The 26,947-nt window shown below is 35.1% G+C and overlaps 3 protein-coding genes across 7 annotated transcripts; 2 read left to right on the top strand and 1 right to left on the bottom strand.

Moving 5' to 3' along the window:
* Positions 1-423: 423 nt before the first annotated feature.
* LOC114740551 (HMG1/2-like protein) lies at positions 424-7,990 on the bottom strand. 5 transcript variants are annotated; one of them, XM_028928706.1, is made up of 8 exons: positions 7,893-7,990; positions 7,721-7,775; positions 7,405-7,524; positions 1,314-1,371; positions 1,160-1,204; positions 993-1,073; positions 808-903; positions 424-717 (listed from the first exon to the last, which is right to left on the bottom strand). In XM_028928706.1, exons 2-8 carry the CDS (start codon positions 7,765-7,767, stop codon positions 700-702), a joined length of 465 nt encoding a protein of 154 aa, XP_028784539.1. In that variant the 5' UTR covers positions 7,768-7,775; positions 7,893-7,990; the 3' UTR covers positions 424-699. The 5 variants fall into 5 exon arrangements, with proteins under 5 accessions (XP_028784539.1, XP_028784540.1, XP_028784538.1 ...); XM_028928707.1 differs by lacking the exons at positions 993-1,073; positions 1,160-1,204; positions 1,314-1,371 and adding exons at positions 6,762-6,842; positions 6,930-6,974; positions 7,081-7,138 and having other exon boundaries at positions 7,889-7,916; XM_028928705.1 differs by lacking the exons at positions 7,405-7,524; positions 7,721-7,775; positions 7,893-7,990 and adding exons at positions 1,641-1,760; positions 1,962-2,016; positions 2,152-2,295.
* Positions 7,991-12,805: 4,815 nt separating this feature from the next.
* LOC114740550 (protein seele) lies at positions 12,806-26,749 on the top strand. The gene is made up of 10 exons (XM_028928704.1): positions 12,806-12,809; positions 23,925-24,112; positions 24,250-24,276; positions 24,354-24,433; positions 24,729-24,801; positions 25,142-25,196; positions 25,773-25,824; positions 25,984-26,008; positions 26,104-26,195; positions 26,463-26,749. The coding sequence occupies exons 2-10, from the start codon at positions 23,993-23,995 to the stop codon at positions 26,509-26,511; spliced, it is 573 nt and encodes a 190-aa protein (XP_028784537.1). The 5' UTR covers positions 12,806-12,809; positions 23,925-23,992; the 3' UTR covers positions 26,512-26,749.
* On the top strand, positions 14,686-22,275 carry LOC114740549 (epidermal growth factor receptor substrate 15 homolog). The gene is made up of 13 exons (XM_028928703.1): positions 14,686-15,096; positions 15,474-16,536; positions 16,974-17,180; positions 17,292-17,521; positions 17,830-17,904; positions 18,314-18,385; positions 18,470-18,568; positions 18,965-19,036; positions 19,114-19,228; positions 20,111-20,179; positions 20,264-20,582; positions 20,710-20,785; positions 21,374-22,275. Exons 1-13 carry the CDS (start codon positions 14,962-14,964, stop codon positions 21,980-21,982), a joined length of 3,141 nt encoding a protein of 1,046 aa, XP_028784536.1. The 5' UTR covers positions 14,686-14,961; the 3' UTR covers positions 21,983-22,275.
* Positions 26,750-26,947: the final 198 nt, after the last annotated feature.

The raw sequence follows: 26,947 nt of genomic DNA, 5'->3' as shown, positions 1-26,947 counted from the left end.
TAAAAGCAATTTAAGTTTCAAATGCTTGGTCGATCAAAATCTTCAGATCCTATGATCTGTATCATGAAAAACATGATTACCATCCTTCAAGCCAAACACAAAACGAGCATAGCCACCCATAGCAGAGAATATTTCTACTAAAATATTCTCAAAAGAGAAACACAACCACATGTAACTAAAACATGCCAGTTTATTGACACGAACAATGACAATTTCCAATACATGATGACATTACTAGCAAAGTCATCCAAATCAGTCACAACCGTGGAAAGAACATAACTGAAACCTTGCAGACAGGCAAACATGAAGCATCAACTACTATATACATACAAAGCATACACAAGGAAAAGATTCTCGCATCAACCCAAAAGTTACAAACATGAAACAAAAAAAAACCAAAAAAAAAAAACTGAGGCAACAACATGCAGCAAATTGTAGGCCCAATTATATTGATACAAAAGTAACCAGGTTCCAGCAAGATAAGCATGATCAAACTAGAAGCTCTACAAGAGGCCATCGCCACTCAGCTAAAGACTAGAAAGTACAAAATAGAGCTTAAATCCCTACTATACTATATTAACTTTCAGAGAGGGCAACACAAAACAATTAAAGGAGCGGAATATTTTTTGGAAGGAAATAGGTTTATCATGAAAAAGACCAGAGTGTTCAGAACAGCTAGGTAACAGCTATAGTCCATTTCTACTCGTCATCTTCCTCCTGCACGCAAGAACATGACAGCCCATGAGATATTAATTTTAAGAGATTGAAGGGAAGAGCTTGTATAGTACTACTAAAATTTAAGCAAACCTCATCACTGCCCTCTTCATCTCCTTCATCTTCATCATTCACCTCAGAAACTGATTTCTCAGATTCTTCTTCATCTGCAGCATTTGGACCTTCCGCCTAACAACCCAGCCAAGAAAAACATAAGTACTACTTGGAAAGGTAAACTATCATACTAGCACAGAAACAAATGTTTCATAATGATGCACCTGTCGCTTGTTATACGCTTTCATATTCTTCTCATACTCAGCCTTTCGTTTCTCTGCTTTAGCTACATAGGGTGCTTTCTCCTAAAATCATTCAGGATTGTTTTAAAATGAAGAACATATCAACACATTCAAGAATAAACAACAAAAAACAAAAAGCGAACACATACGGCATCAGACATGGCCTTCCATTTTGCCCCAGCAGCTTTGCCAACCTGACGAATTAAACAATACAAGGTTTGACAGGCATATTAAGAGAACGCAAGGAAAGTGGTCACTAAATTAATGTCCTATAAATCATATATAGAGTTAACAAGAACTTACAGCAGACACTGCTTTGTTGTCAGGATTTTCCTTGTTAAACTGCTTCCTAAACTCCTCCCTATAATAATCAAATTTAGGAAAATGAGGGAAAGAATGAAGATCAGACTGGCTCAATAAAAAGGCATGTGCCAATAGGCCTCGTGGAGAAGCAACTGCTTTTAGCACACTTGAGATGGAGATGCAATTTATCATTAAAAGGATTATGACAGGCAAAAACTCCACTGATACCTTTTGAAACGGTAAAAGCTTTGACCAGAACTATATCCGGTGGAAACAGGACAGAGAGCACAACGGAAATCAAACTGGAGGGATTAAAAAAATAATTACATGAAAAACAAAGAAGGCACTGGCCGGTCTCTTTGGTTGTTAGGGTCTTTCGCCGCCTTCCCCTTACTTGATTTTCTTCCAGCTTTGGTGGCGGCGCCGCCCTTCTTATTCACAGCAAGCCTGCCATCGCAAATAAAACGAATAACAACCAAATACGAAGAAGCGACGTCTAAGCAGGTTGACCAGGAAGGATAAAAAATTTCAGATCCCAGATCTGACGAGCCTGACCTTTTTATTCGTCTTACCCTAGCGCTCCAACGAGAGCGCATCCATCAGGATTTTTAAACAACAAAAAAAATTAAGGAAAGAAATGAAACTCACTTGGCATCAGCTCTCTTAGATTCAGCCTTCGATTTGCCACCTTTCATGTCGAAAACTGCAGCAAAACAGCCGAATCAGTTCTGCTTCGGAACTAGATCGGAAAAAAACGCAGAGAAAAAACAAACAAAAACAAAAAAAGCGTCAAAAATGCGGAAAAAAAATGGCGAAAAAAAATTAGGGAATTACGTACCAGGATGATGAATTGGAGGCTAGGATTCCCAACAGAGAGAGAAACAGTTGGGGACGAGAGAAGTTGGGTGACTAGGGCTTGAAACGGCGAAAGACGGAGATATTAAGCCTCTAGAAGGAAATTGAAATTCAATTGCACGCGAAATGAAATCAACTAGGGGTTTTGGGCGGGATTTTAACTCTGCGTAAATTTTGAGAAAAATCATGGAAAGAATCTGCCATGAAAAAATATTTATATAACAGAATTTTTTTCTATATTTTGAGAAAAATAACAGAAAATTTAATTTAACTGAGTCGTGAATCATAAATTAATTATTGATTAACTCATTTTCCTTCTCAAATTGATCAAATTAGTATTTTTGACAGAAAATATTTTTATTTTTAAAGTTATATTTCAAAATTATTATATTATTTGGCCTACTTCAGCAAGGCACTCCAAATCAATATAAACTTGTCCCTTGGGGAACATCCAATAAATTAATTGTATAAACTTAAATATTACCTTGTGTTTTTTTTTAATATAAAATTTATTTAATTTATTTGAATAATAAATATAAGACTCTAATTCATTTTATTTTTTGTATTTATTTATTTTTTTTAAATAATTTTTATAATAATAGTAGTTTTAGTCAATATACTTAATTAGTAAGGATATTTTAAAAAAAGAAACATCTATTTATTATAACAATTAACTTAATTAATTTTTTAATCTACTCAAATTAATTAACTAATTTTTATTTTAAGCTCAGGAGGTAGTGATATGATAGGACACAACAACAAACAACTATGTTGCGTTTCAAATAAATTTTTTGATATCCTTTTTATCAAATATATACACAAACATATATACCTAGTATATTTTCGGCCTAGCAAACTATACAAACTAATCCCTGGTCAAAGAAAAAAAACTATACAAACTAATGAAGCAATACTTGTTCGTGTATGTTTATTTATAATATGCTACTTATTTATAATAATCAAATCTAGAAACATCAACAGAAAACTGATAATAAACTAAAAATTTAGAATGACCTGTTGAATGTTGGTTTTTAATAAAAACTAACATTTAAATTTATAATACGTTAGATTTAAATAAAATTTACTTATAGAGAGATATAAGAAATATCACAGAAATACATCATCTACAGCTCACATTTTTCTACTGCCTTCTTTTATTATGTGATGATATGGATACATTAGTAATGGTAGTGATAATTTTCTGTGAGGAAAGCTATTATGCGCGTACCAATAAATAACCGCGATGACAAGTGCGCTAGGCGGCCCGGCAGGAATCATTGAATCACGATGCTCGGTTCATTTTATTGAAGGGTTGGGATGCTAGGCAACATGGAGCCTCATGGTATAGTATGCTGTAGAGAAACCTGTTCTGCACTAAAGTGCGAACACGTACACGTCAGCAATCCATGCGCTCTCTGTCTATTGGCTGCGTAAATGCTAAGCGCTCCACAAGCTTCTGACACTGGTCCTCAATGTTGTGTTTTGTGTTTTCGGCCGTGCTTTTCTCCTTTCCATTGTAGGGCCTTTTCCTCTGTTCACGGAAAGGCCGAAAGCAGATTACCCGACAGGTTTACGGTGGAGATCAAAGGACACAAGACTCTGATGGATAATAAATGAAAAGTTCCTTGAAATTGATTTCTTTTTCTTTTTTTCTTTTTTTTTGTGCTTTTATTCAATCCTTAAATTTTAAGGTATGTGTGAAGTACAGTTAATGTGTGACCAAAGAAAGTATGAATTAGTGATTAATATATTATTGGATTTTTATTGATGGTTCCACTTACATTATTTTATTTTTTTTTTCTTTTTGCATTTTACCATGGGTGCCAATTTATATGCAGGAGAGTATTTCCAGCTTATTATGATTAATAGGATGCGCAAAGTATCAAAAATATACTGCCACCCCAGTCCAAATTATTTAACAAAAGACGAAGTAGGATTGAAAAATTTACAGTTACAAGCCAAGAAACAATGGTTAATAGAAATAAAATACCTTGTTGGCCAAAAAAACAAAACAAAAAACTAGATTTTACAAATAACACTGGTCCTTTTCTAAGAGAACAACTGCCATGACAAAAATGCCCTCCCTCCACTGTTCCCGTTAGTGGCCCCCTTGTCACCTTCGCCGCTGGCCACTTTTCCGACAGCGACGCTCTCACCGGTGTCTTTTTTAGCAACTTGTCGCGTAAAAAAGAGCTAATTTGCATAGGCGTCTCCACAAAAATAGAAAATTACAAGCAAAGCGATTGAAACTCACAACTCTGATCTCTGATCCACAAATCGATTCCTACAATGAAATGGAAAATGAACATTTGTGCAAATTTTGAAGCAAAAAAAGGCGAGTCAATCAACAAGAATTCACGTGTGCTGCTTCTAGTTTATTAGCAAAATACTTAAGGCTAAAAATAAAAATCCAGTCACATTTGAATGTTGAAATTAATAAATCAAAGCTAATAAATATTAAATAATTTTATAGTAATCATAAATTTAATGTTCAAAAACAAAGAAAGAAAATAACAAAATGGAGAAAATAAGTTCACTTAGTGATATGGTATTTTAGCTATGATGATTATTTTGATGTGATTAATTCACTCTACCTGGCTTCTGAATTAAAAAAATTATCATAAGAACTGCTGGGGACAATTATGTCATTTTACACGTTTCTTGCGCTCGACTTCTTGCTCGTTCATTACTAATTCAGAAGTTACGCTAATCATTCTTTTTGCCGACCATTCTTCATTTATCTTGACTCAACCAACCATAAGTTTATTTAGTGAACGATGGACAGCAAGCCCATCTGCTGTGTTAAAATTTCTCTCCATTGAACGGTGGACACAGCCCATTTCCAGGACAGATATGGCTTCTAATATTGTACCACTTCCCATTCTTATTTAATTTTTCTTTTGATTTTAAATATAATATATCAATTTATTTTATTTCTCATATTTATTTATTTTTTCAAAACAATTCTTATAATAATATAATATTTCTAACCAATACACTAATTAGTAAAAATATTTTTAAAAAATACTTATATATATTACAAGTAATTAATTTAATTAATTTTTTAACTTATACAAATTAATTAACTAGTTTTTATATTAAAAACAGAAAATAATAGATAATCTGCGTGTCAAAGTAATTCGGACGCATGTCTATGGTAATGAAGTGTGTCACTGCAATAATTTTAATGTGCTAAAATTAAGGGAATTTTAATTTTAATGTCAAAGCAATTCGCAATTGTTGATGGGAATATAGCCCGAAGTCCCGAACGAACAAAATTGCAGAATAGCCAGTTATGAACACCAGCGAAAAACCGTGCATAAGAGAGTACTAACTCGGATATGATCCTGGCAGTCTGGCTCACCATAATCAAAATCCACCCACGTTACAATACAGCAGGAATTGACGTCAAATCGTGTATTTTTTTTTTTTTTTACCGGAGAAGAGATTCATTAAAAGCGGAAGTCCAGAACCAGTACAAAGACAGAAAAGCAAGAGCAAAACGAAGACTAGAAACAAAACGAAGACGTCAAATCGTGTATAAAACTTGGGAATCTAAGCAAAGTATGAAGCAATACTTGCGGAAGCGCCTTCAAGAATTTACAATAAATGATCATTCGGAAAACCGAACATTTGGTCCGTTTAGCAGCTATAAGAAGTTTTTTTTTTTTTGAATAAATATAAAAAGATTTTATGTAGCCAAGTTTGCCGATCAAGTATACATAGCAATGATAGCATGGCGTGGCCCCATGCAAATTCGTGCAACTAATCATTAACTCCATTTAACAGAGATAAACGGAAAGCGAAATGAGGTCCCATTACGAAAACATCCCACACGAGCTACCTAATTCTTCATCTCACAACTACGAACGTGCATAACAGACAATATTATTACTTCTGAAATGCGTCCAACTCTAGACTAAAATATCAGCAAATCATCACGGATGGTGAGCGTAATTCTAGTATCGAATAACATTGTCAAATACCCGGCATCATTAAATGGATTGCATCATAATGATGCTCCAACATAACCTATTAATACAAAAGAAACCAGGTTCCAGCAAGATAAGCATCATCATACGAAAAGCTCTACAAGATGTCAGCGCCAACCAACTAAAGACTAATACTACAAATAGAACTTAACTGCCTACTTTACTATTAACTTTTGGAGAGGCAACAATTAAGGGAGCAGGAATATGTTTTGGAAGCAGAAGATAGGCTTATCATCTAAAGACCAGGGTGTTGAAAACAGCTAAATACTGGCTATAGTCCATTTGCTACTCGTCATCTTCCTCCTGCACACAAGAACATTAAAGCCCATGAGATATTAACTTTAAGAGATTCATGGGCTGAGTTAATTTAATACTCTTAAGATTTAAGCTAAACCTCATCACTGCCCTCTTCATCTCCCCCGTCGGCATCATTAACCTCAGACATTGACTTCTCAGATTCTTCTTCGTCTGCAGCATTTGGACCTTCCGCCTATCCAATACAGGGAAAGCATAATAAGTTGGTAATCTATTTAGCCAAAAGAAAAGAACTGGAAATGTAACATATAATCTTAGTACGGAAACACGTTTCACAATGACGCACCTGTCTCTTGTTATAGGCTTTCATATTCTTCTCATACTCAGCCTTTCGTTTCTCTGCTTTAGCTACATAGGGCGCTTTCTCCTAAAACAATTCATGCTTGTTTCAAAATGAAGAACAAACCATAACACACTCAAGAAAAAAAAACAAAAAAAAACACGGAAGGCATACAGCATCAGACATAGATTTCCATTTAGCCCCAGCAGCTTTGCCAACCTGACCAATTAAACAACATCAGGTTTGAGAGGCATATTAGTATCCAACAACAGTTCAATCACTAAATTAATGTCGGATGAATCATACACGAGTAACAATAACTTACAGCAGACACCGCTTTGTTGTCAGGATTTTCCTTGTTAAACTGCTTCCTAAACTCCTCCCTGCAAACATAAAATTTAGGAAAATGAGGGAAAGAATAAAGATCAGACTGAGGCAACCAAAATTTATGTGCCAATATGCGTTGGGGAGAAGTAACTGCTTCCAGCATCCTTCACATGTAGATGAAATTCATCATTTAAAAGATTCTGACAGGCAAAAACTCCACTGATAACTTTTGAAACGTTAAACGCTTTGACAGAGCTATATCCGGTCGAAACAGGACAGTGCAATAGGGAAATCACACTAGCCGGTTTGAAAATTTTTTTACATGAAAACAAAGAAGGCACTGGCCGGTCTCTTTGGTTTGTTAGGGTCTTTCGCCGCCTTCCCCTTGCTTGGTTTCCTGCCTGCCTTGGTGGCGCCAGCGCCTTTCCTATTCACAGCAAGCCTGCCACGGCAAATAAAAGCGATAACTACCAAATACGAAAGAGCGACGTCTAAGTAAGTCGACCAGGGAGAATACAAAATTTCAGATCCCAGATCTGACGAGCCTGGTCTTTTTCCTCGTTTTACTCTAGTGCTCGAGCGATAATGCATCTATTAAGATTCAAATAACAAAAAAATAAGGAGAAGATAGCACTTACTTGGCATCAGCTTTCTTAGAGTCCGCCTTCGATTTGTCGCCTTTCATGTCGAAAACTGCAGTGGAATAGCTGAATCAGTTCTGCCTCGAAACTCGATCGGCAAATAAACGCAGAAAGACAAAAACAAAAGAAAATGCGCCAAAAATGACGAAAATATAAGGGAATTACGTACGGGGATAGTGAATCGGAGAGGAGGATTCCCACAGGAGAGAGAAACGTGCTGGGAACAAGAGAAGTTGGATGACTATGGGCTTGAAGTAAAAACCGAGGGAGATATTAAACCTCTTGGAGGAAATTGAAATTCAATTGCCCGCGAAATGAAATGAACTGGGAATTTAGGCGGGATCCTAATTCCGCAATCCGCAGTAGTGCGGCAGCTGAAATTTTTCGAGGATAAAAACTAATACTCCTCCGGTCTTAATTATAGAACTCAATTGACTTATTTGAGGAGATTAGGAAGTAAGTTAAGTTGGTTATTTATAATAAATAAGTGTTGTCATTCTTAAAATATCCTTGCTAATTAAGTATATTGGCTAAAACTATCATTATTAGAAGGATTATCTTGGAAAAAAATGCATAAATATAAGAGACAAAATGGATTGGGGTCTATATTGGGATAAAGGACCAAATAAAAAGTCAAATGGGATCTTATAATAAGGATCGGAAGAGTAACATATTTAAATCCAAGCAGATTTTTTTCCTCTTTTCTCAGAAATAGAGAACATTTAGCAGATAATTTAATATTTATTCAAGGACTGTTATTGTCAATTAAATATTTTTATTTTGTGTTCTAATCAAATTAGTATTTTAGGATATAAAAATTATCTCATTCTCTAAAGTCATTTCTTATCATTTATCAGGTTACTATGCATCATTTAAAATTAAAGAACACGCCCTCACACAAGTATACAAGGCACATTTACTTTTTAATATATTTAATATTTTTAATTCAAAATTAAATCAATAATAGAATGAATTTTTCGCATTATGGATCTTGAGATTATAAAATGTTTTATTTATTTATTCTCTGTTGTTATTTTTCTTATTTCTGTAAGAAATGATTAATTTTCTATCATTGTTTTCCTTGACATATTTCATTTAATAAATTGACTTTATTAATTATTACTAAGATAAATTGATGGCAATAAATGAATGAATAAAACTTTTTTGAATGGTAAAGTGGATCCAGGATTCTCATATTTTTATGGTGCATCTAGGACTATAATTTTATTTTCCCTGTGCGTATTGAATGTATAAAAAAATGAGACCAAGCGGTATTTGGGTGAAACCAAATGGCTTGAAAAATAGCTTATGGAGAATACATTTCGAGAGATGTTTGGATAAAACCAAACTATAATTTAAAACATAGATTTTTAAAAAATATTTTGAAAATAGATTTTGACATAATAGATTTAATAAAAAATGATTTTGATAATGTGAGAATGTTTAGATAATTATTGTCAAAAATAATATTTTTCATGTTCAAATTACTAAAAAGACAAAAGTTAATATGATAATTATATAAAAATAGATTTTAACTTATATTTTTATTTGAAGTGATAAATTTGTTAATAATATATTTTTTCCAACATAATAAATAATATATAAAAAACATAATTAATTAGTAATTAATATGTGTATACATATTTTAATAAAATATAGATTAAAGTAGTTAAAAGTAATAAATAAGTTAAAAATATAATCTTATTTTTAAATATATCCTTATAATAAATGAGAAAAATGATGGAAAAGCATGCATGGGAGAAATGTGACATGTAAAAGAAATAGAATATAATAATTAAAAATAAAATTAAACAAGATGCATTAAATATTAAGATAGATTTAAATTGAAACTTATCAAATAGACCATACTCATCCTCAAATTTGAAGCTTGTATATAGGGCAAAAGGAGAGAGTATTTTACCTTGGAGATTTTAAACATGAATTCACTTTTTTTTTTTTACAGAATTGAATAGACACACACAAAAGCAATTTAATAATGACATAGTTCATTAAATAATAAAGTGCCATGGTAATTGTGAGGTTAGCAGCTTACAACAATATATAGCATTTCTACAGCCAGTTTTTTTAAACATGTTATGGGGGGGAAAAAAGAAAATAAAAAGACACGACTACTAGTTTGATTCTTGTATATAAACCATGGTTCATGGTCAGCCCTTCTTCGGAAAGTGAAACTTTTCTCATTTTTATGAAATCATGATTTAGCTAGCCAAATCATGATTTTGTGAAAATACGAGGTGTTTGACAACTTTTTAAGTTAAACCATGGTTTGAACTTTAAAATGCTCTTAGCTAGTTAACACCTGGAGAAGCAAGCAAAACCATAATCTGGCATACAAAAATCACCTTTTTATTGAAAACCATTGTTTGGGGGGGGGGGCGGGGAAAGAAAGGTAGCAAAAAACACCATAATTTTGTGCAAAATCACTTTTAGATTAAAAACCATGATTCAGGATATAAAACCATGGTTTTCTATAAAGTTTTTTTTTTAAAACCTTTGAAGGCATAAAATCATGGTTTTAGAATAGATAAATGTGTAAGATAAAATAAATTGGAGTTTTGCATTGATAATCAAATTGAATATCTAATTACCTCTTATATTAAAGACCAAAGATAATACTAATTAATTATTTTTTCATATACAATTTATTATTTCAAACAAAAATATAAATTAAAATCTTTTTTTTTTTAATAATTATCACATTGCTCATATCCTTCTTAGTAATTTGCAAATGAAAAAAAATATATTTTGATACCAACCATCCCAATATTTTCACTCTATCAAAATAATTTTTTCACAAAATCTATTATTTTAAAATCTATTCACATAATCTATTCTTCCAAATAAATGCACCATAGAGTAAGTCAGAATGCATATTTATATCTTTTTTATTTAAACACTATATTGGTTTTAATTGTGAGACATTGTATGTAGACTATAAGCGTGTTTTAAGAAAAATGTGTCACTTTTCTTATATTAATCAACTTACCTAACTTCTTTAATCTAATCAAATTTGTTAAATATGTCTTATATTAAGGATCGGAAGAGTAATATTTTTATCAAGCCCACTTGCGGACTACCATGGCCCTTTCCCAGCACAGCTGGGTGTCAGGTTATCATGGACCGGGCCGAAGCCTAGATGTTTTAAATGCCAAGAGGTTTCGGCCGGTCCACCTTTCATCCATGTAGATGCACGTGTAAAGTTGGGATGGTCAGATTTGAAGTGATTGCAGTGAAAATCGGGTGACAGGTTTTTAGCTGCAAGACCAGGTCTTGCGACAAGAGTCATATTACGCAGGAAGCGGGGGTGGAGCATTCTTGAAATATATAATGTCCACATTGAATCTATTTGTATGACTATGAGAAATGTATTATTCAAGGGAATTGTGGCTAAAGTGAAGAAACTCACGAGACCGGATTAAAAAAGTAGAGTTTTCACTGTTGTGAGCACAGCTCTGTTTTTTACAAAGGCAAATAAGCATGCAAGCTGCATACAACTCAGTAAATGTTGGGCATGATCTAACTATTGATTTGTTATTCTTCGTCACCGCCACCCTGCTGTACAAGCAAGTAAGGTGAAGATGGAGCTGGAGTGACTCTCTGGTGGTTTGTGTAAAGCTTTGAGTCATGTGAATGCTGCTGAGTTCCATTAGAAGGAAAAGAATCACCTCTCAAACCAATCCCCTCCTCCGTTACCCTGCCATGGTAAGAGTTGCTACAAGCAAATGTTGGATTCAATTTTCATGTCTCAGGCTGCCTCGTGTTCTTTAGGGGAAGGACTTACTCTTCCTTCCTTTAAATTTCAGAAGCATGCTTGATTATGAAGGGAATTGTTTGCATCTATTAGGAGAATAAATGCATAGAAATATTCTCATTAATGAAATGAACTGTTTGCATTTTCTGTTCATGATCAAGTTTATTATTTACACAGCTGTGCGATTTTCCTGTCATTATCATTAGTCTCCACAATGACACGCAGCATTTGAATTTCATCTAGCTACATCAAGGCCTTTCTTAAAGCAAGAACTTCGGTCATAAAAACAGGAGTTGGCTTACCTTTTCCCGAAAGCCTCACAAAAATTATCCAAAATGATTTCTGCACACTATCCCTATAGCAAACCCTCTAGTGTTAGGCATGTAAGACCCATCATAATTAACTTTCAACCAGTTCTCATCAATCACCCTCCAAGATTTGTACTTGAACCCCTTGCCACACTTGTTAAGGGAACATCAACTATATTAGTCACGTCAAAATTCATTTAAATACTTCCTTACACACTCAACAAGAAAAAATAGATCAAGCTGTCTGCGAATGAAGTTAAACTCGTTCTTGCTTTTCCATACTAACCATAAGACCCACAATGTCAGTGAATGATGTGTTAGATGGATTGAAGTCTCTGCGCAGAAAAAACAAATTAATGCACCACTTTTAAGAGCAATCAATATTTGTTTTATTCACTCTAATAGATAATGGGCTAGCAAACCAGACTCCCTCATCGAAGGACTGGAAAAAAAAGAAAAGAAAAGATGTCTCCTGTTTTTTTTCTCACAAATATGACAGATTGGGAAATCTCCGCATTTTTCACCTGACAATAACATGCTGTGACACACAAATGATGAATTCTCGGGATTACACTGGTCTTTCACAATCTGTAGCAAAAAGGTCAAGGGATTATCAGATAGGAGCTAGGCTGAGATGCTGTAACATTTACTTTGCCGTTATTAATCCAATAACCTTCCCTATCATTATACTTCCCATTTCCTGCACAACCCCACAGAATTTTGTCTCCTTTGTTAGATAAACCAATCTTTATCTTACTAATCGATCCCAAGATTTCACCACTTACCTTGTTTGCTAATGGGCATATATTCCAGTTATCATTGTCAATCAAACAACTTGTCTTATCATTACTGCTAATTCTATTTCTGGCAATGGCCAATTCAATGTTTTCTCACTTAAAGAAATGTTTGGATAGAAGTTAAATCATGATTTTAAAAATGATTTTACAGTATACAAAGTAAATTTCAGAGGGGGTTTTATTTTAACTTGCATAAAAGTAATTTTTGGGTAAACCAAACACCTCCCCCATCATCCGTCATTCCACGTTCTTTTTTCAAGTTTTTCAAATGCTAGACCAAACCCATGAACATGAAGATCAGGAAAGTATCATCAGGCTTCAAGTCATTTATTTATTAAAGTTTCGTTCAGGTGTCAATGGGCTAAGATTGTTTTCTCAATGGGTTTATCTTAACTGGAACAAAAACTATGGAGTAGTATTAAAAGAAAAAGAAAATACAAGTGTATAATTGATCATTTACTTTCCAAATACTACGTAAATAAATCACGGACTCTCTGTTGAAGTGATTTTTTAATGACCAGCTTTTTGGAGTGAATTGGAGTATTGGACACACTGAGAACAAGAGTTTGTTCATTTTATATCCACGCATCAAGGCTATTCCTACATCCTAAAGTATGATAACAATCGAAAAAGACGAATGGGAAATGAAGTTAACTACTAATCCAACACGAAATAGTAACAAAGTGTCATTTGGGAACACTATAAAGGTGTAGAATAATAGTTGTGTTTGACTCGACGGAAGGAAGGGGAGGGGAGGGATTTTAATCAAGGGAAGGAGAGAGGAGGGGAAGGATTTTAATGATCTCATGTTTGGATTGATCGGAGGGGAGGGGAGGGATCAATTTTAATAATATCTTATTTTGTTTTAATAAAAAATTGACTATTTTAACCTCATAAAATTTAAATGAATTTTCTCAGTTTTTTATATTTTTTAAGATATAACTATATATATAATGCAATTCACCAATTTTGATTTACAAGACACAGTAGGATATTAAGATAAAAAGTCACGAGTGATAGATTTCAATTAGAGAAAAGACCTTGAAAGTGAAAGAAAATATCAACGATCTCTTAGAACTAGAAGAAGAGAAAAAAAAAAAAGATTTACAAATGCTTACAAATTTTGGAGACAATTATCTCGACAACCTCTTGTTAGATGCTCAAAAAAACTCTTTTATGTAGAAATATTTATGACTGATTAGGAGTTAACAAATCGAAAGGATATATAAGAAATTAAAATATTATCTCTCATCTTCCCTATAAAAAACCCCACTTTTAAAGGGGAGGTTAGAAAGAAAGAGGAGGAGAGAATAGTCTCTCTCCTCTTTAAAAAATATCTTAACTAAACGAGCTTCTCCTAAAAAAGTTGCACCAGCCAAACAAGGAGAGGAGAGCAACTTTCCTCTCCTCCCCTCTGAAAACCTCGTACCAAACATAGTGTAAAACGTCATATTTTGACAAGCCTGCATAAAGGTGCCAACTTGATTAAAAAAATTAGGAATTGGTAAGTAGTTAAATAATTACTAATAGGCACGAAAGTTGTCATTTATTAAATAAGAAATGTCAGATGAATGATGAAACGTTATGATTAAAATTATTGCACGAATATTTAAATTAATTTTTAGTTGCGTATGAATCAAATTTAACCGCAAACTCTCTGAAAAAATGGGGTCTGTTTTTTAACCCTCTACTAGGGAAAATATATCCCATAAAAATGGCTCTGAAAAATACTTTTAAAACCACTATCAAATGAATTGAGAAAATGGTGAAATTTACCAGCAGGAGAATTGATTATAAGTTTGTAACGAAGATAACACATTTTAAAATTATTATTTATAGAATGCATTAGATTTAAATCAAATCCTTGAATCTAATTGTCAGTGAAATCAGCAGGGAGATCAGAAATGGAGAAAAGCATGCAAAGGATAATAGCACAAAATAAAATGAAGCATCTATCGTTAACGACTGCGTTAAATAATTGAGATTGGGATTAGATGTCCGTTTAAGCGCTTCGTTTCGTTGCGGTCGTTCAAGAGACATCCCCCATCCGAAGCAAAATCGCTGGAAAATAAATACGTGCGCTTTCTGTTCATGCTTGTGGTTCCTAATCTTCGAATTCACACAGAGCTAACGCGACCCTTTTTTCTTATTTTCTTTTTGGTCCTTCTTTTGCTGTTTGCCAATCCAACTATCCATTCCTCAATTCTATCATCCGAGGGACTGCGTTCTAGGATTCCTTATTTTTGTTTCAAATCGGATCGACTTGATTCGTGTTTGTATAACCGTTGTTCTCAGTTGGTCGGTGCCTGGTGCGATCTAATCTGAGGAGTTGGGGAGAGAACCTGCTGACAATAATATAGGATGGCAGGACCCAATATGGATCAGTTCGAGGCATATTTCAGGAGAGCGGATTTAGACGGGGATGGCAGAATCAGTGGTGCTGAAGCTGTCTCTTTCTTTCAGGGATCCAACTTGCCCAAACAAGTTCTTGCCCAGGTTAGGGGTCGTAAACTACACTGATTAATTTGAGTCATTGGGTTTAAATTGTGGATTCTTTTTCGTTATTTTTCATGTTACTTTTCGAAGGCCGAATCTAGGTCTGCTCCCAATGACTAAATTATGTGCATTGCAGTGTTAGACTCTAGTCTTGTCTTTAACAATGCCCTTAAACTTGTGATTTCCTCAGACAAAATTGTATAAAGCAATCAGTGAATTTTCAAATATATTTTTCATTCTGATCATTCCTGTTTCCTTTAACTTGGCAAATAAAATGGCAATGGGAAGAATTATCAAACTGAAAACTTAATTTAGGATAATGCCTCTTGGTGTGGTTGATTTGTAATTGTAACCAAAATTTACTACATGGGCTACAGATATGGATGCATGCTGATCAGGCCAAAACTGGATTCCTTGGACGCACGGAGTTTTATAATGCTCTAAAACTAGTTACAGTAGCACAGAGTAAGCGTGAATTAACACCTGATATTGTTAAGGCAGCATTATATGGTCCTGCTGCTGCTAAAATCCCTGCACCACAGATCAATCTATCTGTTATACCTCCACCACGACCAAATTCAGTGGCTGCTGCTTCTGGACCGCAGGCAGGTGCTAGTAGACCGATATCATCTCAGAGTTTTCCCTACACAGGACAAGGATTATCAGCTCCAGTTGCAAACCAGCTGTATACTCATTCCCAACAAAATCTGACCATGAGACCACCTCAACCCATACCTGCTAGTAGTGCTGCTCGTCCACAACAAGGTTATGCAGGTCCAGATCTTTCTAGAGGGGTAAGCATGGCGGGTCAAAATCTCTCAAACCCAAGCATGTTGAATGATTGGAATGGTGGAAGGCCGGGTCCAATGACTATGAGGCCTGGGGGGGTAACTCCATCAGTGCCCTTACCTGCATCAACGTCACAAGCTCCAGTCTCATCAATTTCCCAGACAACAAGTATTAACAATAAAGCATTACCTGTATCTGGAAATGGCTTCAAGCCCAATTCAGCTTTTGGCAATGATTTATTCTCTGCTGCTACATCCACACCAAAACAAGAACCTACTCGGCAGAATTATTCTGCTACCAGCATTCCTGCCTCATCAGCCCTTGTTCCAGTTTCCAGTGGTGCTCCCCCTGCTAGTAAGCAGAGTGCACTTGATTCACTGCAGATTATGAATGGTCAGTTTCAACGCGTGCAACCATCATCAAACCCAAACCCACAGATTTCAGCAGTAGCTTCCTCACTCACGTCACCTGGGGCATCAGTTGGACCTGGAAATACTAGTTCTGACAGTTCACACCTTTCTTGGCCAAAAATGAAACCTTCTGATGTACAGAAGTATACAAAGGTGTTTATGGAAGTAGACACTGACAGGGATGGAAAAATTACAGGGGAGCAGGCACGCAGTCTATTTTTAAGTTGGAGATTACCAATAGGTAAACACTTTTTCTTCCTTATAAATATTTGCTTATTTTGTAAATTAGTACATTAATGGGTTAACTGGCGCTTAGCTTTATTGTAGCTAACAAGAAAATACTTGGCTGTAGATTTGTCTTCCAATTGATGGCGTTCATCAAAGTTTATGCCCAATATTAACTGGCTGGAATTTTAACCTTGTTGAAGGAGTTCCATTGATTATCTATCAATGGAAATCAAAACCTGCTTGAGTGACATGACGCTCATGTTAGATGAGGATTTTAATTAATACATTGTTTATGACTGGTTATTGAGATTGTCTGTTTCTTGTTTTTGTGCTGTCTATTTATGTAATCTGGAACTTCTGTTGGACAGGTCTCTGGGATATATTATTGTTTTTATAGTTTAAATTCCTCTTATAAGTAATGCTTATCATACATTGGTGGCCTTTCTGCAGAGATCTTGAAGAAGGTGTGGGATTTATCTGATCAGGATAATGATAGCATGCTTTCTTTGAGGGAGTTTTGCTATGCTCTCTATTTGATGGAGCGATATAGGGAGGGTCGCACTCTTCCACCTTCCCTTCCGAATAATGTATTATATGATGAGACACTACTGTCTATGACAGGCCATCCAAAAATTGCGTATGGAAATGCAGCTTGGGGTATTGGTCCAGATATTTCTCTCAATAATTTACCTTTTTTTTTTTTTTTGCCTTATCGTTATCTTATAGTCCATTTCTTGAATTTTTCTTTTGCTTCTTATTTGTGACAAGGTTTTCAGCAACAACCAGGGATGCCAAGTGCACGGCCAGTGGTACCATCAGCAGTTTCAAGATCACCAGTTCAAGGACCTCCTTCCAGAGTTGATGATGGCACAAAGCAACCGAATCAACAGAAGCCTGGTGCTCCTGTCTTGGAGGACTCCTTTTTGAACCTAAGTGATAATGGGAAGCAGGATAAAGTTAACTCAAAGCCTAATGAGGTGGCAGCTGGAGTGAAAAAGGTAATTCCTTTCCTTTCTGTTTTCCAATTTATGAATCAATATACGACATCAACCATAGCATTGTTAATGGGGAAAATGGAAAAAGAAACGAACAAGTTTTTTACTGAAGTTGAACATTTTTCAGTCACCTAAATCCTGCTGCTGCCATAAGTGAAAACTGTGCTTGGAGATGTGTTTTTATTTTTTGCTTCAACATATAAGTGTTCTTTTTTCCCCCGCATTTGCTGAGAGGTTTCTATATAGGTAAACGAGTGTGTGTGTGTGTGTGTTTATTTGTTCAGGTTTACATATGATTTTTGTTTTTGTAGGATGAAGTAACTGAGAACGTGATCTTGGATTCTAAAGAGAAGGTTGAATTCTACCGTGACAAAATGCAGGAATTGGTTCGTAGTTTCTTTACCGTTTGTTACGATATCACATGCCTAACATTTGATCTGTTTTATGTGCTTTGGTTTCACTGAATGAAGGGGCTGACTAGGTCAAACTGGCGGTTTGCTTCAAATCAAACTTTCCTCTACACAACAGTTATAGGCTAAAAATAACTTCCACAATGACCCTTCTGAGTCTCTGACCTCATGCAGAAGAATTTTTTTCCTTTTTTTTTTTTTGGCATTTATAGCCAAGTGTCTATTGGCAAATTTTTTTTCATCTATATTTTTACCTCTTATGTGCCCATATCAGAAATCTGGGCTAGTTCTTTGAAGGTGATCTTGTCTAGTTTGTGGGTCATTGGTAGCATCTTTTGATTGGTGCAATTACTTTTGTTATTTATTTTCAATACTTGAATATCAGGTTCTATATAAAAGCAGATGTGAAAATCGACTAAATGAGATCACAGAAAGGGCTTCTGCAGATAAGCGTGAGGTATTTTTCTTTACTTATAATTGTAATGTCTAAGATTTCGGAATAAGTAGGCTCACATTCTGATTGCTTGATGTTATACCGCAGGCAGAATCACTGGCCAAGAAATATGAAGAAAAATACAAACAAGTAGCAGAAATAGCATCCAAACTGACCATTGAAGAGGCTAAATTTCGTGATATACAGGTAAAAACGAAATATTTTCGTGATGACTGTTGCTGGATAGTTATTGAGTGGGATGGAAACAGTGTGCACCATACTGGGAATATTTGCTGCAGGAATAGGTGCTTGTAGGCTTCTGTCATTTAGTTCATGAGCTTTTGGATCATTCCGTGTGAAAACAATTCCCATTTTGGAAATTTTATTCTTTTTCTCAGAATAGTTCAAAGCTATATGCCTGTGGGTTGAATAACTTGAAATATTATTATTATTTGTTTTGAATGGGATACCTTGAATTAGCTGACTGAACCAAGTTAAGCAGAAATTGACTGAGAACAAGCAGGGGGCATAATGACTTAGCTGTTATGATGATAAGTTATTTATTTTCACAAATCAATTAAGCATTGGCTAGCGTATCTATAGGAAAGGAAGACAGAGTTGCAGCAAGCAATTATCAAAATGGAACAAGGAGGCAGTTCAGATGGAATTCTTCAGGTGAAATTTCACCCTTAAAGTATGATGAAAGTCTATAGAAATTGTTTTTCTTTACTGATGTTTAGCTGCTACTTAAGGTTCGAGCTGACCGAGTACAATCAGATCTGGAGGGGTTAATGAGGGTTTTAGCTGAACGATGCAAGAAACATGGCATAGAAGTGAAGTCCATTGCAATGGTTGAACTTCCTTTTGGTAAATTTAAGCTCGCGCACTATCTCTTTATCATTATTCTTTCCTGTCTCTCTTTAGTTACACAATTTTGTTGAATGTCAGATAAATCGAGCTAACATATTTATAGAGTTGAATGACACTTGCAACAACATAAAAAAACTGAATATCCCTACATTCTCGGGATCACAATGAAAATGGGAGAACTGAATAACAAAGTGGACCATGACTGACTTAGTAGTCCTATTATTGTGCTAACCGACTCCACAAACCTAAATAAAAGGATTTAAATAATAAAATAAAACAAGACCAAGTCAAACTTCAACTAAGTTTCTTTTATTCCGACTCTGATAAATCAAAGTTGGCTTGTTTGGAGTCTTGTCAAATCCCTTCTCACTTTTGTGGCCTGTTTTGATTCTCTTTTCCTCTTTTCTTTTTCTTACATAATTATTCTTAAATCTTATTCACAACTTGTGCATGCTTCTTTTCACCTTTTGACCTTTGTTTGCGTAAGTTTCTCTTGTAAATTCAAGGACTTATATATTGGCTAACAGCTAAACTATTTATGCTAATTCTTTCTGATCTCTCGTTATTTGCATATATCAATAGCTTGTCATAGAAACCTCTTCACTCTTATTATAGTGATTTGGAATTTTTTATACTTTATTGGTCAGAGTTATTTGTGAATTTAAAAATTGGTTCTGAATAAAATGTTGTACTACCTAGCATACATGTTTGACTATGATGCTATACTTTATGTGCCTTCTCTTTGGTGTAACCGGGGGGAGTTTTGGTGGCCGTTGTCATGGATGAGCATTTTTACTGTAACAAATTGTCATAATCACCTTGTTTTATGATTCTAACTGATTGTTGTCATGCATGGATTTGAACCTAATGAACCATAAGGTTGGCAACCTGGAATTCTGGAGGCAGCAGCTGAGTGGGATGAAGATTGGGATAAATTTGAAGATGAAGGTTCGCCTTATTTGTTCAAACTTTTCCAGCAATCCTTTTTTCTCATGAAATAATTATTGTTAAAGTTGCTTTATCTACTTGTAGGATTTGCCAACGATCTTACTGTTGGTGCGAATAGTGTTGCTTCGAAACCCAAATCGGCATTCATTCAGGAAGAACAAGATTTCTATGATGATAATTCAGTTCATGGTTCATCTGTGAATGTGGATGAAAAGAAAGGAAACTCTACAATCAATGGTGATTATACATTTGAGAGTGAATCTGCATATGTACACAGTGAAGATGACACAGCGAGAAGCTCTCATGATAGTCCCACTGGAAGGACTATTACAGGGAGCCCTACTCAAGAATTTTCAAATGTTCATTTTGGAAAAAGCTCTGAAGCAGATGCAGAGTCACACAGGTAATTCTCTGTTCTTGTTTTCTCTGAAAGCCCCCCTCCTTCTTTTGGGGCATTGGGTGGTGGTTGGCTGAGGACCATGTTGAAAGAGGTGATTTATTTCTTTTTCCATCCTTTTTGTGGACACCAGAATTTTTGATGAATCGTCCTGGGGTGCCTTCGACAACAATGATGATGTGGATTCAGTATGGGGTTTCAATACAAAGGTAATTTCTGAAATACAAGTTTTCTGATTTGTAATTTATTACTATATTTTTTATAATGCTGCTTTTTTCATAAGTAAAATATTTTCAGCATATTTAAATTAGCCTGAGAGGTGAGAAGGAACAAATCTTGGTAAGAGGTGTTGAGATTTAAAAGAAAATCTTGTGAGTTACCCTCTTAAAAGGCTTTGAGGATTCATAAGCTCCCTGTAGTATAATGTTTGAGTGATATATCGTTTGCCTCTTCATTCTCCTTAACTTTTGCGCTCTCTATTTTATCAACAAACAGTTCTTATTAAAAATGTTGTAAATATTTATTTTACATGGACAAAAACCGGGATTGGATTTTTTTAACGGTCCAAGTGTCTAGTTATTCACTTAACTAAAGTCAGCGCATCTTAAAGTGCGTGTTCCCTATGCAATTGGCTTCTGAAGCTTTTGAGCAGAAAATTTTTCATTTGAGTATTGATGATCAAGTTGCTTTTAAAATTTTTGAGACACGTAGATCTCTGCCGCATCATAATCCTGGATACACTGAGGCGATGATGGTTGTAAAACTAATAGAATCATTATGTTTGTTATGTTTTGCAGGACTCTGACTCGGAGAAGCAGAGGGATTTCTTTAAATCTGGTGAGTTTGGTATAAACCCAGTGAGGACAGGATCTACATTTACTGACAGCCCATTTCAGACAAAGAGCTCGTTTACCTTTGATGATTCTGTGCCGGCAACTCCACTTTCCAAGTTTGGCAACTCTCCCAGGTTTAGCAACTCTCCAAGGTTCAGTGAGGCAGGAGATCACTTCTTTGACAACATGTCAAGGTTTGATTCCTTCAGCGTCCATGATGGCGGATTTTCTCCACAACCAGAGGGGCTTACAAGATTCGATTCCATAAGTAGCAGCCGAGACTTTGACTACAGTCAAGATAAGTTCACAAGGTTTGATTCCATGAACAGCAGCAGAGATTTTGGCTATAATTCTGAGAGGCTGGGGCGGTTTGATTCCATCAATAGCAGCAAAGATTTTGGTTTTAGTCGTGATAGGCATACCAGGTTTGACTCAATAAGTAGCACCAAGGACTTCGGTCACAGTGCATTCTCTTTCGACGACTCTGATCCATTTGGCTCCTCTGGCCCATTTAAGGTTTCTTCAGAGACTCATTCGCCAAAGAAAGATTCTGATAGTTGGAGTGCATTCTAGCATGCGATTTCACTTAGTGTTTCTTTCTTGTTTTTATTACCTTGGTTGTTCATGGTAGCCAAATTTTTGTGTGTATAGCTAGAAGTAAAGATGGACGGTTGTATTGTATGGCATGTATTATTTTGAAGACAAATTACTTTTCTATTTTTTCGGGTGATGTGTGAGTGAATGAGGGATTTTGGGGGAAACATTGGAATAGATGAATTTTAAATATTGCTATTGGCTGTGTACTGCTATGTTGAATTACAGGAGCTTACAAAGCCTTTGTTACAATTAATTCCTGTACATTTGAATTGCCTGAACCCAGAATGTGTGTATTTATGTATATAACGTAATGGAGTAGTGTTATAAGTAGAGCCGGGAATATGGGTTGGACTCGCCAACCTGTCAAAAATGACCAACTCGCTACCACCTAAAAAATATGAGCTTGTGCTGCCACAGCTTGAGCCCACCGCAATTTTTTTTATTTTTTTATTTTTACATATTAAAACATGGGGAGGAGATGGATTGGAATTCTGGAAAAGCAAAAAAACTGACGTCTTACTAGTTATTACTGTCAAAATTAATATTAAGTAAGTTTTAAATAATGCTTCAACTTCAAATGTCATCACCATTAGAGATAATTAGATCAAGATGGTTATTTATTGTTGCATGTTGATTTTATTGGAAAAATTTATGTTTGAACTTGTATTTTTATCATGTTTGGAATTTGGACTTTAGACAATTGTATATTTTGTGTTTTAATGTGTTGTAATTTTATTTGAATGCTCGGAATAATTTAAATCATTTCTGATTTTTTAAATTTTTTATTATTTATAAGAAATTTTTTTTTAAAAAATCTGACGGGTTGGTGGGTTAGGATTGGCAGAATACCAACCCGCTAGAAAACGGGCCTTTTGAGCCCGATCCTTATGACATGTGGCCCGTCACGGGCCAACCCGCAATTCGCGAGTTGGCCCATTTTACCAGCCCTAGTTACAGAATAGTGAAACTTGAGACTTGATTACCATTAACGATCTACGTCACTGGATCATAAACCCAATGGATTAACTTGAATTCTTACGCCCTTGCTCCAAAAACTGAGAAGACACTGTTGTGAATTCATGACACGTGTTTTGAAGGGGTGTTGTAGTTGGGTTTGTTTGTTTCCTTGAGCTTACTGGCCGTAAAATGCACTTCTTTCTTTTTCTTTTTCAAACAGTTGAACTTGAATTGCTATATATTTGTTGCATTCTTAATTGAAAGTAGTGTCAAAATTGCCCCTTTTTTAAATCTACATGTGGTCCTGCATGGAAAATGAGAATCCCTGTCAACTGTTACATGGCTCCGTCACAAGCTAAGCAAAGTTAATAAAGTTAATGCACATGTTTAGTCCCTACTTTAATATTGGGTATTAAGGGATTCGAACACCCAAGACTCGAGAGTGCTTTAAAAAAAAGGAAAAGAAAAAGTCAAGTTCGGGGTTCTAATTTCAAAACTGAGCAAATTATAGAGAGCGAAAGCTTATTTTCTGCTTAATTTTAATTTTATATTTAGTCTTAATTTTTTTAATCAAATGGTTTTTTTTGGTAACAAAAAATTTCAGGTAAGTTGAGTCTTAGGAGCTCACAAAGACCAGAATATGTTTTCAGACTTAAAAAGCACTTACAATGGTATTTGCAAATCACTCATTAATAAAGTTCTCACGACAGTAAGATTTGAACTTATGACTTTGTAGGTTGTGAGTTAATTTCTTATCAACTGGATCACAGTTTATATGGATTGTCTATTACTCTTTTTGCTTGCCCAACATCAAGCCTGAGTCTACTGATGGGCTATCGTGGAGAGGCCTGGAGCCCAGATGCAGCCCACTTGAGAGTTTTCCTTTTTTTTGATACAGCCCACTTGAGAGTTGAGGAATAAGAAGCGCGAGACTGAAGACTGCAGAGTAGTTCACTTGCAGTCCGAAAATTAAATAACAAAAAGAAAAAAACAAACGATCAAGGAGGCGGCGGGGGGAAGTCGAAGAAGATGACGCGAATGAGGATATCAATGTCCATGATGTGTCTGGTCGCATTCTTCATTTTCATAGGAATCTTATCGTTAGCTAATAGCATCGAGGATAAATGTCTCGCCTGCAAAGCCGTGGCGGTAACTTTTGTTCTTGACTTTAAATTTTGGTTACAATTTCTTCGGATTCGAGGCTAAAAGTCTTCCCTATCGCATTTCAAGATTCGTGTTTTATGAGTTGGATCTGACAATTTCTTCCAATTGTTTGTACTTTCCAGGAGGAGCTAGAACGTGGACTTTCTAATGTAAGAACCATGATTCATAATTTTAAGAACTAGGATGATTGTTAGTGATCCTCATCTTAACGCTATAATCCTTCCAGGAAAGGCCTCGGAATCATTTAGATATGAGGCACCGCTTAGACTCCAAGGGCCAGCGTGTAGGAAAGGTAATTGATTACAGGTATGGCTTGGTTTCAACATCTTCCTTTTCTCAAGTTTAATATTGACTGGACAGTTTAAAATTGTTTCCCCCTCCCCCCTAATGTACATGGCAAAGAATTGACTACTGAAGCCTCCATGTCTTTTCATTTCAGAATTCAATTTGACATCTGAAACTATTGGTGATTTCTTCAAACTATTATAATTACATCTGCGTATGTTGATCACTCAAAGTGAAAAAGAAATTTGTAATATTCTTGGTTTTGTTGGAGTACTGTCAAAAGACTATATAATTGTGAAACTTTTTAATACGACAGAGTCAGTGAGCTAAGGGTGGTTGAACTTCTCGATGAGCTTTGCGACAAGATGCAAGACTACACACTGAAGAAGGTAGTTATCAAATCATCAAGTCATTATCCTGTTTTTCTTCTTAACCTTGCGATGGCAGAACCTGTTCTATTTGATATGTTCAGTTTTACAATACTGTATAATTTGATTTATTTTGGCATCTTTCCTTATTCCCATAACATATGCATAGTGTAATAGTTTCTAGTTTTGATCTGAAAAATATGCAGAGCAATAGTGGAATTAGCGGTGTTGCGAGTAAATGCTTATGTTTTTTTCTTCTGCCTGTTGTTTGGTCAATCGAAGTCCTGTTTAGTACCTGGTTAAATATTTCAATGTTCTGGGATCTGTATCATTGACTTTCCATTTCTTTTTAATTTTGCAGATAGATTCAAATAAATATGAATGGTTCAAAGTGAATAGCTGGGATAACATAACAAGTATGTACTCAATTATGTTTGATTTATTGCCGTTGTTTCTTCTTTTCGTATGACGAGAACTATAGGTCGATGGATCTTCTGTTATGAGATAGATATATGAAAGTTTTGATGGAAAAGATTGATTGTCATAGTTGAGCATAAACTCTTGTATGTATATCATTAGTACTCTGTTTGAGTACTTGTTGGCTTTGTAATGCTCAACAGCAATGATACATAAATTTATTATGAAAGCTGTTAAGAGATATCATTTAATGTGGCTTGTATCTGAAAGCACCATGTTGTGTTGCCCATGCATTGATGTATCAACTTGCCAAATAATATAAATATCTAATTCTGAATTTCAAAATTTCACCCTATGTATACTTATTAGGGTGAAAAATTTTAATGTCGTATCAACTATTGTTAACATTACGCTGTACAAATTTCCAAATTTCTGCTTCCTGTGCTGAACAATTTAATATTCTTCATATCCTTGTTCCACTTTTTGTTCTCAGAGCTTTGGCAACTGTATAATTTGGAGGTTCATTGATTTTGTCTTTTTCCTTTTAAACAAATTTTATGTTCATCTCTTGACAGATAGACAAGAAGCTCGGGCACATTCCAAAGATATATCTTCATACTGCGGAAGGTGAGACATAACTAGTTTCAAATTTTAATTCTACTGGTTTTTATGACCAGAAATTCTTTTTTTTTTTTTTTTTTTATGCTGGGCCTTTGGATTCCAACATTCGAAGCAATGAATTTTCTCATGCTGCCTTTCTGTACTAATTTTGTGCGCTATGAACAGATTACTGGAACAAACAGAAGATGAGGTAAACTTTAATATTTTTATGTGGTTATATTTGCATGGGCATCATATGGTAATGAGCTAATAATGAGTTGTTTCCAATCGCATCAAGTCTTGCAGTTGGCCGAATTTATAAAGGAAGGATCTGTTGAAGTGGGAGATGTGAGCAAGGTTCTTTGTGAAGATTTGAGCAAGCACTGCAGTCAGACAAGGTAACTTAATTGATTTAGAATGCACCTGGGTGTAAGCATTAGTGTGAGGTCATCTTCCTGTGTAGGTTCAATTGATTGTAGGTGACCGATGCATAGAAGATGGCTTCATGCTTGCATTGCTAAACTGTTAATTGTGTTTTGAGAATTGTTCATGTCCATATTTTGGGAATGAAATTTATTTTGTATTTGAAAGAGTTTAGCCCCTTCTTTAAATGATTGGGTAAGCCATAATTGCGTCTGTGGATTTTTCCCCCTCCTGTAATGCAGTGCTTTACGTCGGGCAGAGTTCGTTGATGGAGACGATGGAGAGCTCTAAAACCCTGAAAATCTGGGTAGCTGGAAACATCTGCTGTTCTACAATTGGATTTTGCAGAAACAAACTAAAGTTGATGTCCGTTAGCTAAAATTGGATTGACCACTTTTTCCTCCCTGTCGTAATCACTTTTCATTTTATTCACACATCCAACTCTGACGTGTAATGATCTATACCTTCATTTTTGAACGTGTGGACATATGGTATCTATCTTTTTGGGATCACCTGCATACTTGGAAAAGCGAATATTTAAACAATGCTCTAGAATCCCTGCCTGAGCCCTGAACTCATGAATCTGACCTGTTGGCTTAGTGAGTTCATGTATGACTAATTATTAAAATATTTTCCCTACTGTACTATAATTCTTAATTTTCAGATATTTCAAGGACACATTTGGGTGCTATGTAAATTGAATGATCTTGAATAATTTTTAAGGAGA

Source organism: Neltuma alba, unplaced genomic scaffold, assembly GCF_004799145.2.
Source record: "Neltuma alba isolate B1F8T4 unplaced genomic scaffold, ASM479914v2 tig00003186_pilon, whole genome shotgun sequence".
Lineage (NCBI taxonomy): Eukaryota > Viridiplantae > Streptophyta > Magnoliopsida > Fabales > Fabaceae > Neltuma > Neltuma alba.
Note: the sequence above shows the minus strand (reverse complement) of the source record. Positions and strands in the feature narration are given on the sequence as shown.